Raw genomic sequence first — 18,369 nt, 5'->3', positions numbered from 1 at the left:
TGTCACACTCAATTCAGATATTTTATAAGGACTAAAGATAATATATGTATTTGAGATGACATTAATGTGGCACAGCTGTTCTTGGGTGTTAAAGAGAAGAATGTAGGAGGAGTGGCAAAGGAGAAAGAAAACTCTTAAGGTTTAAACTTTATTAAAATATGATGATGGCTACGTGTAATGGCACACACCTGTAGTCCCAGCTACTTTGGGAGGCTGAGGTGGGAGGACTGCTTGAGCCTAGGAGTTGAAGACCAGCCTGGGCAACACAGTGAGGCCCTGTCACAAAGTAAAAATAAAATATGATGATTCTGAGTTGCCTCCAGTTGTGCTCATTATAAAGAATTGTGATGGTCGGCCAGGTGTGGTGGCTCATGCCTGTAGTCCCAGCACACTGGGAGGCTGAAGTGGGCGGATCACCTGAAGTCAGGAGTTAGAGACCAACCTGGCAAAGATGGTGAAACCCCATCTCTAGTAAACATACAAAAATTAGCCGGGCATGGTGGTGTGCACCTGTAATCCCAGCTACTTGGGAGACTGAGGCAGAAGAATCACTTGAACCTGGGAAGTAGAGGTTGCAGTGAGCCGAGATCATGCCACTGCACTCCAGCCTAGGCAACGCAGTGAGACTGTCTCAAAAAACAAAAAACAAAAACAAAAACAAAAAACTGTGATGGTCAATCAGATCTCCTCAGGAGGCAGGAATCTCATGGCCAGGCCACTGGAGACATAATCTGCCCAGCTAACAGGGCTCCAGCTAGGCTGTCAGGACAATGTAGGCTAAGAAGGGATCAGAAGCACTCTCTCTCTAAATTCATCCTACCTAATGCTAAAGCTCAGAGACAACTAAGTGGTCTGCTGGTATTGCATATCTTTGATTACAACAGCCCCCTGCGATCACTATATTCATGTGTCGGCTCCCTCTTCATGCAGTGTGCCTAGAAGTGATCACGCAGATATGTGCAGAATCCAAATTGTGGTTTGTGCTTATTACCTCTTCCGAAAAGATGTACAGATCCAGGCCAGAAAATGTTCCCTAACACTTCTCCACATGCAAATGTGTTTTTCTTGAAGTATACACAGACCATGAATTTTCTTTTCTTTCTTTTTTTTTTGAGACAGTCTCACTCTGCCGCCCAGGCTGGAGTGCAGTGGCACAATCTCAGCTCACTGCAAGCTCCGCCTCCTGGGTTCACACCATTCTCCTGCCTCAGCCTTCCAAGTAGCTGAGACTACAGGCGCCCACCACTGCGCCCAGATAATTTTTTGTATTTTTAGTAGAGACGAGGTTTCACCGTGGTCTCGATCTCCTGACCTTGTGATCCGCCCGCCTCAGCCTCCCAAGATGCTGGTATTACAGGCGTGAGCCACCACGCCTGGCCTACACAGACCATGAATTTTCTAACATTCAATTCTTTAAAATAGATTTGTACACATTAAATGAACCATGGTACTTACATATAGAGATCCATAGGAAACTCCTTCATCATGTGTGTTACAATAAACTCTACCATCAGGTCTGAAAGGGGAATAGAGAAAAACTGGATCAATTACAATGGAATTCATTTCTTGCCTTTGAGTTGGAAAAAAAGCTTCTGAGTACACCTTGCACTCACACTGAACGGCATCCACTAACCACATCTTTATTCATATACACTTATTTTATATAACGCTCTTTGTGTAACACTGTTCACCACCTGCCACTTGTAAAGTAATAAGAAATTATTTCACTCGCCGACCTCCAGAAGGATACCCTAACCTGCCAATAAATTCAGATAAATGGAAAATTTCATTGTATAGGTATTTCATCCCATGGCATTAATGCAGACCGCCAAAGGGAAATCATATTCTGAGACTAGACAATGAGGCAAGCTCAGAGAAGAAATTATGGATCACATTTGTGTAACCAGAGACTCAGCTCTAAAGCTATGTCAGTCAATCTCATCTTACTATCATGCTCCGTTGGACAGATATTGACTGAAATGGGCTGTGGGGCTTTGGGTCAATAGAGGCTTATTATATAGCCTTAATTACTGTTTCTAAAATTAGGTAGATTTAGAAACTGGGGGTGAATATCCAAGTGAAATGGGATTAAGAATTCAGCTAATTCCCTGAGGAAAATGCAGAATTCTGGACAGACAAAATTACCCAAGATATAGACCCCTGTCAACTCAGTCAGCCTCATCTCAGTTTAATTTACTCAGGGGAAGTTTCGTATAGGTGAACCATGAACTTCAAGCCTCCTGGCCAGCTGGCACATCAATTCGAACCTAAAAAGGATGGGAAGAATTTGAAATCTTTTTTTTTTGAGATGCAGTATCGCCCTGGCTGGAGTGCAATGCCGCGATGTTGGCTCACTGCAACCTCTGCCTCCCAGGTTCAAGCGATTCTCCTGCCTCAGCCTCCTGAGTAGCTGGGATTATGGGCGCCTGCCACCACGCCCAGCTAATTTTTGTATTTTCAGTACAGATAGGTTTTCACCATGTTGGCCAGGCTGGTCTCAAACTCCTGACCTCAAGTGATCCACCCACCTCAGCTTCCCAAAGTGCTGGGATTACAGGCATGAGCCACTGTGCTCAACCTGAAATCTTGATCAAGAGTAAGATATTTTACAAATGTAAATCATGTATCAAGTTTAGACATAGCCATTTGTCTCCCCAGAATGACTTTTTTCTTTGAACGACAGGACCCTTTTATTGACCACTCTATAACTGGGGTTGCTTTACCAAACACAACAATAAACACGGTTTCTTAGGCCAGGGAAAAAACACAACTAATAATTTATTTGCGGAAGAAGCACATCAAACAGGTTCTACTCTTCATCTTCATCATGAAAGCCTATCACTATCACAGAACAATGTCAATATTGATGATACTCACTCACCCAGTACTGCACATACTAAAGGACGGCAGGGAAGATTCTTGTCTGCTGCCTTCTTCCTATGTCTCATAGGCTTCACACACAAAAAAATGAAGAAAGGAAATTAGTAGACACTGGCACTGACATCCAGTGGCCCATCATCATGTTCCTTGTGCAAATAAAATCACTATTACAGGGATACTTCCTTTTCTTTCCCTTTTTCGCATGGTGGGAGAGGAACGGGGTAGCATGGGGTGAAGCGGGAAAGGGAGGACTTGTGAATGCTTCAGTTATCAATGCACACCTGTTACAAAATTACAATTCACAACCTCAAAGGGCACTAGAGAATACTAAAATGGGAAAACTGTTGGTTTTATTTTGCTTTTAGTTATATAAATGGCATTACTAATGACAAAAGAGGTACACTGGTATTTTTCTTTGACAATAAATAATAATAATAAAAAAAGAGGAAATGATGGTGAAGCAGCAACAGTAGTAGTTGCAAAAAAATAAAGTAAGTTTTACATCTAAACCTCAATGTAATTTTTCTTTTTTTGAGACGGAGTCTCGCTCTGTTGCCCAGGCTGGAGTGCAGTGGCACGATCTCGGCTCACTGCAAGCTCCATCTCCTGGATTAATGCCATTCTCCTGACTCAGCCTCTTGAGTAGCTGGGACTACAGGTGCCTGCCACCACACCCGGCTAATTTTTTGTACTTTTAGTAGAAATGGGGTTTCATCCTGTTAGCCAGGATGGTCTCAATCTCCTGACCTTGTGATCCCACCTCGGCCTCCCAAAGTGTTGGGATTACAGGTATGAGCCACCAAGCCCAGCCCTCAATGTGATATTTTTTAACATATCTCCAAGCTTTAAGAAATTCCCTGATCCTCCATATTCTATTTGCCCACTTCTCAGATGAACAAATCTGAGCAGCAGCTAGTCTTAGCCAATCAAAAATTATACTACATTTTGAAAACAAAAGGCTTAGAACGATTTCCTTGCTGAAACCTATATTATTGAAATCCAGTATCAGGCCAGGCGTGGTGGCTCACACCTGTAATCTCAGCACTTTGGGAGGCCAAGGCGGGCGGATCATCTGAGGTCAGGAGCTGGAGACCAGCCTGGCCAACATGGTGAAACCCCGTCTGTAACGAAAATATAAAAATTAGCCGAGCGTGGTGGCGGGCACCTGTAATCCCAGCTACTCAGGAGGCTGAGGCAGAAGAAGTGCTTGAGCCCAAGAGGCAGAGGTTGCAGTGAGCAGAGATCACACCATTGCACTCCAGCCTGGGAGAGAGAGAGAGAGACTCTGTCTCAAAAAAAAAAAAAAAGAAATCCAGCATCATTGCCACGCTTGTGAATCTTCCAAAACTCTCGAATAAGAAACAGCTCCATGACACACAAAAATCCCAACAACAAGCATGGGTCTGTTGAACAGCCGTCATGCAAAGCCCTTTGGCAAAACTTTCCACCCACATTTGTTCTAGTAGGATCAATTTCACCCCAACCCTACCGACATACAAAAAATTTCCTCTAAGAAAAGACAAGAAGCAAAAGAAACACCTACCATTCTATGTAAGTTTACTCGAAAATTCATGTTGTCATCATGCAAAAATGCATTGGCATATTGATCCTAATAAAAATATAGAGAAAAAGTAAGAAGTGAGAGCTATATTTAAGAAACTGTAATCTATCGCACTTCGTACAAATCCTTGGACTTTAAGAACTACTTTCAAGGATCATCTGGACAGCTAATAGGATAAGCCTAGAGCCTTATGTCAAACCCTACTTAAGCCATGAGATTTTTCTTCAGTATAATTTCCCAGTGTATCTCTAACTGGTCAAAAATTTCCAAGCAAAAACAATAAAAATTAAGACGCAGGGACTTAAGACAGATGCTGAGAGGAATGAGAGTAATCTGTTTTCCTATTCCCTCTTCCGTCCCATCTGCCCAAGGAGCTGGCTCTGTTTGTGATAGCTTCAGGTTTTCATAGGGGCTGCAGGATTCACGCGCAGGCTCCACATGAGGGTTTAGGAGCAACAAGAAAAATCGGTGCTCTGCTGGGAATGGGTTCAACCCAACAGAAGCAAACTGCTACACAGGCAGCGTGGAAGCAGGCAAGACCCTGTCTATTCCGGGCTTTCCTGAAGACTGATGGAAAATCAAAAACCTCTTACCATGGATTAGTAATAAACATCCCTTGGCCCTTTCCCAATACCTTTTCTGAAGATCTGACAAGCCTACAGACTCCAATTACAAGGAACTGTTACAATTTGTGAAAAACAACTCCTTTAAAGATTTTCTTAGAAAGATTTTTGAAAAGCAATTATACCAGGCCCACTGCTAATAAGCAGCTCTTCTATAATCAGCCACCCCTAATCTAGTGAAAAGGAGGTCATCTTTCCACAGAGAACATGAAGAGAGAGAGACTGAGGAGATCTCTACTTCATGTGGACTACCTTCACCATTTTTCTTAAGAGAGAAAAGAGCAGAGTGGGGAATAGTAAAGGGGGAGGTTGAAGCTATAAATTTAGCTCTAAACTCACTCAAGTTCTGCCATGCCTGCGTGTCACCAAGATACATGGTGAGTTTGAACCTAATTAGTCCAACCAAAAGTGGCTTCTTAAAAAGCCAAAGCACCCCTTCCTTTTTCCCCTCAGCTCTTGTTCCTCAGCAAACTGCAATTACTGAGTTTCCAATTCCCCTCTCTGGCTTTACCATCAACCCCTTCACCCCATCACAGGAAACCTGAGCTCCTTTTTTATTTTTATTTTTTAAACTGCTCCACTGCCGGGCATGGTGGCTTACGCCTGTAATCCCAGCACTTTGGGAGGCCGAGGTGGGTGGATCACCTGAGGTCAGGAGTTTGAGACCAGCCTGGCCAACATAGCAAAACCCCGTCTCTACTAAAATTACAAAAATTAGCCGGGCAAGGTGGCGCTGCCTGTAATCCCAGCTACTAGGGGGGCCGAGGCAGGAGGATCGCTTGAACCTGGGAGGCGGAGGTTGCAGTGAGCCGAGATCATGCCACTGCACTCCAGCCTGGACGACAGAGTGATACTCTGTCTCAAAACAAACAAACAAACAAACTGCTCCACAGTTTAAAAACACAGAGCTAAACAGCGTGGAAGCAGACAAGACCCTGTCTATCCATGGCTTCATCAAAGACTACACTCTAGTGGGAGAAGACAGATAATACAAAGGGGGAAGATTTTCTCTCCTAAACTTTAGGACCCTAAATGTCATGAGATAGTAATGGGGTGAGGGGAGGCAGGGAAAGACAGCACTTTGTAAAAGACTGCCTAATAGCAGAAGGCTAGTGAGACCTACCTCTGCAATACATGTAAGGATAATCAGACAGAGTTTGCCACTGTGAAGCCTGTGTTCATCTGTAAAGAAAAAAGAAACTCTTCTCTGTAAATCATCCAGACTTACATCATCTGTTTCAATACAGAACAAGGACGTATATCATAAAAGGAAACATTCACACTTTCTTTTCCCACAAAATCCATAAATGAAAATCAAGGTACTACTATAGTAATTCTTCCTTCTCTCCTAGGCAAAAGAATTCCCCCAGAAGATTTATTTTTTTAATATCCTGGTAGTCTGTTAAATGGCTAACCACCTTCCTGAGAGCCATCTAACTCATAATGGTTCCTATTGTCATGGCTCAAATTGTGGCCAGTACTCTCACATCAGCCCTTTGCTGATAGAACTTGAATAGTCAGGTCCATTTCCTTTTCCACCCTCTCATCTGCCAGCTCTAAGCACCACCTACCACAAAATCTAGAAAGATTTCATGACTGCTCATAGCAAACTGGCAATGAAATAAAAAAGAAATTAACTGGAGACTAGGGTCCAGCCCACACTTCTCCTTGCAATTGTATACTTATGCCCTAGAAAGCTGTGAACTCTTGATCATTTTTCTTCCTGTCAAAGTTACTCATTCAACAAATATTTACTTAGCACTACTATGTGGCAGGCACTGCGCAAGGCACTAGAGATATAGCACTGAACAAAACAGACAAAGGTCCCTGGTCTCTCACAACTCCCATTCTAGTTATTAAAAAAGAAGAAGGCAACCTCCAATAGCAGGGCTCTAAGCCTACACACAAAAGGACAAAAAAGAGCTAATCCATTACTGCCAAGTACGAGAATCCATCAAGCTTACTTTACTTTCCAGAAACTCTGTGGGTGAAGGAGTGAAAAGGAAGTAAGAAGAGGATCATGCCAGCATAGCCAAAACAGACAAATGGCTCATGATTTTCAAATTAGCTTCAACAGGCCCCAGAATGAAGTCCAATCTAGAAAGAAGACCTCTTAATGGATTAGAGTGCTGCAGAAGTTAGCTATTACTATTTACCCTGACATTGACCTGCTTCTTTGTCAAAAATGGGATCTACCAATTAAAACCTGATAATTAGATGGCATAATGGGGATTACAGTCCACAAATATACTCACCTCTCCTCAGAGATAGGCAATGCAAAGAGAGTAATGGTAACAATCCCTATCTGACACTCCCTGTAGCTTCATCAAAGCCCCGATATAGCCAAAGAGTAACGCCCTTGCCTCCAGAAAACTAGATTCACGACTCTTCTACCCACCTTTAGCCACAGTTTCTATGGCACTATCCTCCCAAAAACTGATAGGCAACTCCCACAGAAAAGCCTGCAGCTATCTCTCCACTTAAGATATTTTTTTTTAATTTTAAAATTAAAGTGTTTATGAATACAAAACTAAGGCCTATTTCATTATAGACAGTCTTTTTTTTATTATTATTATACTTTAGGTTTTAGGGTACATGTGCACAATGTGCAGGTTTGTTACATATGTATCCATGTGCCATGTTGGTGTGCTGCACCCATTAACTCGTCATTTAGCATTAGGTATATCTCCTAATGCTGTCCCTCCCCCCTCCCCCCACCCCACAACAGTCCCCGGAGTGTGATGCTCCCCTTCCTGTGTCCATGTGTTCTCATTGTTCAATTCCCACCTATGAGTGAGAACATGCGGTGTTTGGTTTTTTGTCCTTGCGATAGTTTACTGAGAATGATGGTTTCCAGTTTCCTCCATGTCCCTACAAAGGACATGAACTCATCATTTTTTATGGCTGCATAGTATTCCATGGTGTATATGTGCCACATTTTCTTAATCCAGTCTATCATTGTTGGACATTTGGGTTGGTTCCAAGTCTTTGCTATTGTGAATAGTGCCACAATAAACATATGTGTGCATGTGTCTTTATAGCAGCATGATTTATAGTCCTTTGGGTATATACCCAATAATGGGATGGCTGGGTCAAATGGTATTTCTAGTTCTAGATCCCTGAGGAATCGCCACACTGACTTCCACAATGGTTGAACTAGTTTACAGTCCCACCAACAGTGTAAAAGTGTTCCTATTTCTCCACATCCTCTCCAGCACCTGTTGTTTCCTGACTTTTTAATGATGGCCATTCTAACTGGTGTGAGATGGTATCTCATTGTGGTTTTGATTTGCATTTCTCTGATGGCCAGTGATGATGAGCATTTTTTCATGTGTTTTTGGCTGCATAAATGTCTTCTTTTGAGAAGTGTCTGTTCGTGTCCTTCACCATAAAAACCCTAGAAGAAAACCTAGGCAATACCATTCAGGACATAGGCATGGGCAAGGACTTCATGTCTAAAACACCAAAAGCAATGGCAACAAAAGCCAAAATTGACAAATGGGATCTAATTAAACTAAAGAGCTTCTGCACAGCAAAAGAAACTACTATCAGAGTGAACAGGCAACCTACAAAATGGGAGAAAATTTTTGCAACCTACTTATCTGACAAAGGGCTAATATCCAGGATCTACAATGAACTCAAACAAATTTACAAGAAAAAAACAAACAACCCCATCAAAAAGTGGGCGAAGGGCCTAGTATCTATTGTAAAGGTTAAGCAGAAGCTTCTTTAAGGTGACACCACCAAAGTCAGAAAAATCCCAAGGAATAAAGGCTTTAAAAGCAGGGGAAAACCCAAGGGAATCGGGGCTGGGCTTGGTGTCTCACACCTGTAATCCCAGCACTTTGGGAGGCTGAGGTGGGAGGATCACCCGAGGTCAGGAGTTGGAGACAAGCTTGGCCAACATGGTGAAACCCCATCTCTACTAAAGATACAAAAATCAGCCAGGCGTGGTGGCGTGCGCCTGTAATCCCAGCTACTCAGGAGGCTGAGGCAGGAGAATCGCTTGAATCCGCGAGGCAGAGGTTGCAGTGAGCCTAGAAGATCGTGCCACTGCACTCCAGCCTGGGTGACAGAGTGAGACTCTGTCTCAAACAAACAAACAAACAAAACCAAAGGAATGATAAATACAAAATTCTGGGCCGGGCCTGGTGGCTCATGCCTATAATCCCAGCACTTTGGGAGGCCGAAGCGGGTGGATCACAAGGTCAGGAGATGGAGACCATCCTGGCCAACATGGTGAAACCCCATCTCTACTAAAATACAAAAAATTAGCTGGGCATGGTGGTGCAAGCCTGTAATCCCAGCTACTCGGGAGGCTGAGGAAGGGGAATCACTTGAACCCGGGAGGCAGAGGTTGCAGTGAGCCGAGATCGTGCCACTGCACTCCAGCCTGGCGACAGAGCAAGACTCCGTCTCAAAAAAAAAAAAAAAAAAAAAAATTCTGGAGAATGGAGAGGAGAGAAGTGATTAGGGAGGGGACACACAGGTAGCTTCAACAGCATTAATGTTGTTTTATTTAAGAGTGGTAGGTTCACATATGTTCATTTTATTATTATACTTTATAAGTTATGCTATTTATTATAGTTATTATAAACTTTATACCTTATTATACATATCTATAAAAAGTATCTTTTTGGGTTTAAAGGATAAATATATAATAAAAAGGAAAAAGATAATATCCTCATGGGGGCGGGTGGTGGAAGCAGAGCCAAGAAAAAGTTGCTTCTATTGCTGCTAAAAACATAATGAGATGCTGTTAGCCAAGGCATGTAGCAGGTCAGGGGCTGAGGCAGCAAGAAAGCTGGGCCAATAAAGCCACACAGGAGTCATTTTTGAAATTAACTCTTCATTCCTAACCTTGCCCTTTGCCATATTTAGGTTGCCTGTTGGCCAAGACCACTCATTCTGCAATTAATCAGCCTTTAATTTTGCCTTCCATTTTATGGATGGCAAGTGACCAGGACAAAGAGGCTTATATAATCACTAAAGCTAAAAATGAGTTCCAAGGGCCTCAGTTCACTGTGTTATATCAGGCAAAGCTAAAAGTTCATTTTCTAGGTCACATCCATGCAGTTTCTCTATTCTGTGGTTGCTGCAATACTTCTAGAGAAAGGAAGAGGTTACCATTTCCATAAAGAAGCAATGGCTTCAAGAAAGTGATACACAAGTCTGGTTATCCTTGCTTACCAGATCTCTCTTGCCAAGTCTCAGAGGTTCAGCTATCTCTGCAGCTCCCAATGGACTGTTTTATGTTAGGAGTTAGTGACATGGACTACTTACATCTATCTCATCCCTGATATAGCTCTCTCTCTTGAAAGAGAACACTCGCAAAACATAAAGGAAGAAAAAAGTCTAAGTTTGCAAGGCAGAAATCTCCAAGAGCTAATACAATATGTCTGAGTGTAACATATCTTAGACTCTGCCCACCCAGGCTCCTTTCTGCTCTGGCAATTCTTCATTTCCCATACTCACCTTTTAGCTCTCCTATCTCTGTCTACCAAGGTTTCTTTCTCACTCTAAAAGCCTCTGAATCCTGGTCTTCGTCTCCTATGCAGTTCTTGCCTTTCAGCTCCATTCTGAAACTTCTGAAAACTCTCCAACCAGAAACCTACCTACCTCACTTGGCAAATAAGAGCCTTCTAGAGTATACTTAATGCCTAAGGGAAACTTAAACCACCTACAAGGCATTAATCTCTCCTCAGAGAAAGTAAAGTGGCAAAAACCATAGTATTTCAGCAATTTTGCTTCTAAAGTGGAACTGGTTTTTTTGTTATTTGGGAATCTGAAGTTCATCTGCGGACCATAATTTAAGAACCCAAATGTAAACTACTGAACAGTTAGTTCCTAAAAAGGATTTAAAGATTCTTATAAATAAGTCTTAAAAAGGAAGAATCTATGCCAAATTGTTAAGAGTGATTAACTCTGGAGAGTTTAAATTACAAAGAACTTTCACTTTCTAAGTTAACTATTGCTAGAACATTTTACTGTTTAATAAGAATATTTCAATTATTTTTGTAATTAGGAAAAAAAATCCTTTTTTTTTTTTTTTTGAGACAGAGTTTTGCCCTTGTCGCCCAGGCTAGAGTGCAGTGGCATGATTTTGGCTCACGGCAACCTCCGCCTCCCACATTCAAGCGATTCTTATGCCTCAGCCTCCCAAGCAGCTGAGATTACAGGCATCCACCACCATGCTGGCTGATTTTTGTATTTTTTAGTAGAGACAGGTTTTCACCATGTTGGCTAGGCTGGTCTCAAAGTCCTGACCTCAGGTGATCCTCCCACCTAGGCCTCCCAAAGTGCTGGGATTACAGGCGTGAGCCACAGCGCCTGGCCAAAAAATCCTTTTAAATAGGAGAAGCCCACTGGATCAACCTGTAGGTACCAAAAGAAATGCTAACAAAAATGTTCATTAAAATGCTAGCTTTGTGTCCCAAAAAAGCAAGCATTTTGAGGACAAATGGGGATACTGAAATAGGGACTAAATATTACATGATATTAGAGAATTATTGTTGACTTTCTTAGATATAATAATGGTATTCTGGATATCTAGGAAAATGTCCTTAACTTTAGGTGATATTTATGTGTAAAGCAGAGTCATGATGTCTGCAACTTCATTTAAAATGATTCAGCCAGGCCGGGCGTGGTGGCCCATGCCTGTAATCCCAGCACTTTGGGAGGCTGAGGTGGGCGGATCACAAGGTCAGGGATTTGAGACCAGCCTGGTCAACACGGTGAAACCCCGTCTCTACTAAAAATACAAAAATTGGCCAGGTGTTGTGCCACATGCCTGTAGTCCCAGCTACTCCAGAGGCTGAGGCAGGAGAATGGCTTGAACCTAGGAGGCGGAGGTTACAGTGAGCCTTGGCTGCAACTGCACTCTAGCCTAGGCAACAGAGCAAGACTCTGTCTCAAAAAAATAAAAAATAAAATAAAATAAAATGATTCAGCCAAAATAACAACAACGACACACAGAAAGAAATTTAAGTGCAAACCAAGTATGGTAAAATGTTAATGAGTATATAGGCAAATCACTTCATAATTATTTTCAACTTCTGTATCCTAGAATTTTTTCATTACAAAAAATCAAGGAAAAAATGCTAGCTCGGTGTCACCATGAAATCAAAGGCTTACTTCCAGGCAATCCTAAAACTGGGATATATTCCACTTATATCAGGTTCCTAGAGTAGTCAAATTTATAGAGGCAGAAAGCAGAATGGTGGCTGCCAGGCCTTGGGGCAAGAGGAGAATGGGGTATTAGTATTTAATGAGTACAGAGTTTCCATTTTGTAAGAAGAAAAAGTTCTGAGGCCAGGTGCGGTGGCTCACACCTGTAATCCCAGTACTTTGGGAGGCCAAGGTGGGCAGATCACTTGAGCCCAAGAGTTCAAGACCAGCCTGGGCAACATGGTGAAACCCCATATCTACAAAAAATACACACACACACACACAAAAATTATCCAGGTATAATGGTGCACACCGGTAGTCCCAGCTACTCAGGAGCCTGAGGTGGGAGAATCACCTGAGCCCAGGAAGTCGAGGCTACAGTGAGCTGAAATCACACTACTGCACTCCAGCCTGGGTGACAGACTGAGACCCTGCCTTCAAAAAAAAGAAAAAAGAAAAAGTTCTGGAGATGGATGGTGATGATATTTTTTTTGTTGTCTTTTTTGTTTTTTTTGTTTTTTTTTTGAGATGGAGTCTCACTCTGTCATGCAAGCTGGGGTGCAGTGGCGTGATCTCAACTCTCTGCAACCTCCACCTCCCAGGTTCAAGCGATTCTCCTACATCAGCCTCTCAAGTAGCTGGGATTACAGGCACATGCCACCACGCCCGGCTAATTTTTGTATTTTTAGTACAGACAAGGTTTCACCATGTTGGCCAGGCTGGTCTTGAACTCCTGGCCTGAAGTGATCCTCCCGCCTCGGCCTCCCAAAGGGCTGGGATTACAGGCATGAGCCACCACACCCAGCCAGTGATGATGGTTGTACAAAAATATGGAAGTAAGTAATGCAACTAAATAGTACATTTAAATATGGTTAAGATGGTAAATTTTGTTATATATACTTTACCACAATAAAAACAAACACATAAAAATTGTGAACACTCACGTAAATCCTGTATATAGAAAAATGCTAAGTAGGGGAAAAAAAACAAAACTAAGATATATACTGGATAGAATTTGCTGTGTCTCCTCCCAACCCCTTCTCACTCCTAGGACAACTACTTCACTATTCTACCACCAAGTAAAAGGCCATAGCAAAATCATAAACAGAGGAAAAACAGGAAATCACACAACAAAACCTCAAACTTTTCCAACACTCAGTCTTCTCCCACTTCCACTCTTGCATTTCTAGGATGGCTACTGACACTTCTATTTTAAGTGTTAAAGAACAGAGTCCCTCTGAATCTCACCTCTTCCTACTGTACTGTGTACGACAGTCCTCTAATTCTCACCACGAGCTGATGCTTTCAGTTCCTGTCCTCAAAAGGGAATTCCCTGAAGCATGCTAATCCCTCCACTTCCCACACATGAGTCTGCATCTACTTACCAAGATCTGCTAAGAAGATTTGCTAGTTTTCAAAGAGCCCAGTTTTTTTCCTGTTCTATTTTTGAGTACTCCCCTCCAGCTTCAGGTTTTCCCAACACCACCTAATTGCCATCTAGCAGTGAGACATCACTGTTTTCCAGCAATGAAGACCATGTACACAAGGCCCCAATAGTTCATCTTGTCAAAGCTTCAAAATATTAATGTTGCTCTTTGATGCTAGCTGCCTGCCACACCTTTGACTTCCTGAGCCCCCAAAATAGCTATGGCTTACCTTTGGTGTCCTGCATGACAATTGAGCTATACTTTAAAAAGGTTATCAGTAGATTACTGGTCTGTACATCTGCATCCAGTGGGAGTTCCACAGAACTTATAACTGGAATAGAACAGATAAAATGCACTTAGCCTGCAACATATTCCATCTAACACTTCTACCCACATAGCCAATTTGCCGGCAGGCAAAAAAATCACTAAATAAGCTTTTTCCACAACAGAGGAAGGACCAAGTGCTCATCATAAAACTTTTATCTACTCTTCCTAAGCCTGTAGAGTCCCCTTCCTATTCCCCAAATTAAGCCCAGTGACCTGCTCTCCTATCTAGGGCCAGTCTCCAAGAACGGTGCTTTTTCTCCCAACATCCTGGGAAGGGTATGTTGATTCCACTTCCTGCGCCAAGTACCCCCAAAGAGTTTAAGGCCCTTCTTAAAGGCACTTTGATTTCTACCTGAAGCAAAGATCTGTATTGAATATAAATGAGTTTTACTTTGATGGGTCTCCTGCTTAAAATCAGTGAAGATTCCTTCCTAACAAGGAGAAAGCTTGCTGAATTTTGAGAACAAGTCTTTAGGCTGGACGTACCCATGATAGAGAGGGGAAAATGTTAAGGTAGAAGTATATTCAAATTCTGCCACTATTAAGTGGCAGACTTCCCTGCCCCCCTTGAGGGAACTGAAAAGTAATAGTAGACTGAAAACAGATGAACAGGCCAAGCGCAGTGGCTCACGCCTGTAATCCCAGCACTTTGGGAGCCCGAGTTGGGCACATCACCTGAGGTAAGGAGTTCAAGGTCAGCCTGGCCAACATGGTGAAACCCCATCTCTACTAAAAATACAAAAATTAGCTGGGTGTGGTGGCCAGTGCCTATAATCCCACCTACTGGGGAAGCTGAGGCAGGAGAATTGCTTGAAACCGGGAGGCAGAGGTTGTAGTGAGCCGAGATGGCGCCACTGCACTCCAGCCTGGGTGACACAGCAAGACTCTGTCACAAATAAATAAATAAACAAATAAAAACAGATGAACATTACTGATTGGAACAGCCTGGGAACTGAGTTTTATACACCTAGCTGATGTTTCTAAGAGAAATTCTCCACAAAGTTCTCTGAGCCACAGTCCCAATGAACAATGACAGATAATTGGTCTCTAATGACCAGGGCTGACCCATACAGAACACAATATTTTCTTTTTTTTTGAGACAGAGTCTCGCTCTGTTGCCCAGGCTGGAGTGCAGTGGTGCCATCTCAGCTCACTGCAACCTCCGCCTCCTGCATTCAAGCAATTCTCCTGCCTCAGCCTCCCAAATAGCTTGGATTACAGGCACCCACCACCATGCCCAGCTAATTTTTGTATTTTAGTAGAGACAGGGTTTCACCATGTTGGCCAGGCTGGTCTTGAACTCCTGACCTCAAGCCATCCACCCGCCTCGGGCCTCCCAAAGTGTTGGGATTAAGGCATGAGCCACTGTGCCCGGCCCAGAACACAGTCTTAATGGAGGCTTCCCAAAATTCTAAGGCTTTAAATTAGACTCAGACCTCTTGTTAAGTGCTTTTACACTGCCTAAGACACAATATATAAGTAAAAGGAGTCTTATAATGGCCCAGAAAAGCTAGAGAATCTATGGCTTTCTGCTATATTTTCAGCCATGAAGACTCAGTTGACTTTGGGATATTACTCATAATATGTACTCATAACCGTAACAGATCCCTCTGGAGTTATTACGATATATGCAGAGAACGTTTATTAACAGTGGGAAACATGTGCATATTATGAACCCATAATAAACAGCAAGCACAACAAAAAGCCTTATGAAAAGAAATCAGCATGCCCAACCCCTGGCTATTTTCCCAGTTAGGCCTCCAAGAGCTAATATAAGACAAATATATTTTTATGTTGAAATACTAAAAGGTTTTAATTCATGTTATGGGTTAATGACCCAAGACTGTCATTTCAAACCACAGCCTGTTTTGAAGCTCAGAACCCATAATCATCTCTTTGTACAATACAAGGAGGCACCTAACTGGTAAGTGGGGCTTTTTTCCTGCTCATACACAGCAATAACTGGAAAACTATCTTATATAATATGTAGAAATATAGAAGTATATGTATTTTTAGTTTACCAGAAAGTCCTCTCATGCCAAGGCTGAGTTGTCAAATGTCAAGTCTGAGCTGAGAACAAATGTTATAGCTAAACTGCCGGCTTTTAAAAATATGGCTCTGGTGACATACCTTTAAATATAAGTGGGCTACTGAACACTACTATAATTAAGATCTAAAAATTAAAAACAAGGTTGTAATACTTAGGAACCCTACAGAAGGAAATGAGTTAGGAGACAGGGAAAAGAACAAATAGAACAGAGACAGAATAAAATCCCTCACAAATTAAAATCTTCTTCCTAAGGAAGAGTCATTCCTTGATCTTTGGCTTCATAATTCTTCCCAGCAGCTTTTGTCAAGGGAGACAGTCATTTGAAAGTGGGCTGACTTGATCTTCCCACTAGAAAAAATAAAAGCTCACTGGTTGTAGGTAAGTAAGCACAAATCCTGCCATTGCATAATCAAGTGTGTGGGTGGAAGTGTTCACAATGAACAGTTTGAAAGGCAGTTCTCTGAAGCATCCAAACCCCAACATCACATGGAACTCATATATATATATATATATTGCTTTTGATATCCATGGTAACCGGGCAGGCTTCATTCTTAAAGAGAAAGTACAGGATTGCCATTGGGTTATTCTGTGGCCCGAATAAACAGAGACAAGTAGGCAATCCTTACTACTTGCTCCTTCTCAGTAAGATACTTTGGGGCTGGGCATGGTGGCTCATGGGTGTAATCCCAGCACTTTGGGAGCCTGAGGCAGGCGGATCACCTGAGTTCGAGACCAGCCTGGCCAATATGGTGAAACCCCATCTCTACTAAAAATACAAAAATTGGCCAGGCGTGGTGGCTCACGCCTGTAATCCCAGCACTTTGGGAGGCAGGCGGATCACAAGGTCAGGAGATCAAGATCATCCTGGCTAACACTGTGAAACCCCATCTCTACTAAAAATACAAAAAATTAGCCGGGCATGGTGGCACGCACCTGTAGTCCCAGGGAGGCTTAGGCAGGAGAATCACTTGAACCTGGGAGGTGGAGGTTGCGGTGAGCCGAGATTGCGCCACTGCACTCCAGCCTGGGTGACAGAGTGAGACTCCGTCTCAAAAACAAATAAATAAATAAAAATAAAAATACAAAAATTAGCCAGGCGTTGTGGTACATGCCTGTAATCTCAGCTACTCAGAAGGCTGAGGCATGAGAATCGCTTGAATCCGGGAGGCAGAGGTTGCAGTGAGCCGAGATCACACTACCACACTCTAGCCTAAATGACAGCGAGACTCTGTCTCAAAAAAAAAAAAAAAGATATTTTGGGATTTGGCTTTCAATTCTAAACAGATCCAATTTGCTACCATACATATGACTAACAATGGCACCTCCCTGTCATAGTTCTGTACTATTTATACTGCCTGGAAATGTTACTGCCACAGGTGGTATATGAAAACTTAAAGGAGAGAAAGAATAAAGAAGGTCATTTCACGAACAGTGGGGAGGCAAAAAGAAAGTATCAAAGTTGGATTGCCTGTACTTCTTTACCCAAAACAAGGTCAATCTTTGAGCTACAACATCAAATATTAACATAGATAGTTTTTAGGTTACAATATTCCACCAAAACACTCAGCCTATAATAGACCTCAAAGTTTTTGGCAAAAATTCATAATTTCTTTTCTGTTGCCTTTTTCTTAGGTTCCAGCCATAAGATTTATGAAGGAGAAATTTTCACCATTGTTGTCTTGAGGGAGAGAAATCTTACATATCCACCAAACTCCCAATTATAATATACTCAAAGCCTGTCATTTCCAACTGGGAGTGGCTGATAGACACATAACAGTGAATGAGAGCCAGGTTCACATTCTCATTCATTTATTCAACAAATATTTATCAAGCAAGTACCATGCTGGGCACTATGCTAGGCATATAGTAGCAAACAAAATAGACAAGATCCTGCTTACACGTTTGGGTTCTCAGTCTCTACTCTCACTAATTTTAGGCAAACTGCTTCATTTCTCTGGCCTTAATTCCCTCACTGATCACATGGTAACATCACATAACATTACTATTTTACATTCATTTCAGTGCTTTATAATCACAAGTTGGCATTTTTCACAAAATATCTCATCTGAGCCTCACAAGGACTCTGAGACTGTGGCAGGACAGGCATTACTGACCTTTCAGGTCTAGTACTCCATGCCTCTACAACTACTCCCTGAGAAGGAAAAGCTAGAGTTATGTAAGCTTCTTTTACAGAGAAAATCGCTGGACTGTCTTTTTCCAAAGTTTTCTTTGGAAATTTAGGAGGCCTGAAGGATAGTATTACAGACAAATTTAGTGGGAAAAATTAACAACTACGTTCTTTGTTGAACACGGCTATGCTCACTCTGAGAGATC

The 18,369-nt window shown here is 42.3% G+C and overlaps 1 protein-coding gene across 6 annotated transcripts in view; it reads right to left on the bottom strand.

The window, feature by feature from the left end:
• The window catches only part of ARMH3 (armadillo like helical domain containing 3), a 215,110-nt gene that overhangs the window by 147,559 nt on the left and 49,182 nt on the right, over window positions 1–18,369 (bottom strand). For 5 of the 6 annotated variants that reach the window (XR_004028954.1, XM_003255385.2, XM_030807990.1 and 2 more), the window contains exons 15-19: window positions 13,888–13,989; window positions 6,188–6,246; window positions 4,424–4,489; window positions 2,882–2,951; window positions 1,456–1,516 (exon numbers count right to left, since the gene is read on the bottom strand). Coding sequence is in view for 5 of the 6 variants with exons in the window: in XM_003255385.2 (XP_003255433.1) it covers window positions 1,456–1,516; window positions 2,882–2,951; window positions 4,424–4,489; window positions 6,188–6,246; window positions 13,888–13,989 (358 nt within the window). In the remaining variant the exon portion in view is untranslated. The remainder of the gene's footprint in view (window positions 1–1,455; window positions 1,517–2,881; window positions 2,952–4,423; window positions 4,490–6,187; window positions 6,247–13,887; window positions 13,990–18,369) is intronic. The other variant, XM_030807984.1, reaches the window with a different exon arrangement.

Source organism: Nomascus leucogenys, chromosome 3 (genome assembly GCF_006542625.1).
Source record: "Nomascus leucogenys isolate Asia chromosome 3, Asia_NLE_v1, whole genome shotgun sequence".
Lineage (NCBI taxonomy): Eukaryota > Metazoa > Chordata > Mammalia > Primates > Hylobatidae > Nomascus > Nomascus leucogenys.
Note: the sequence above shows the minus strand (reverse complement) of the source record. Positions and strands in the feature narration are given on the sequence as shown.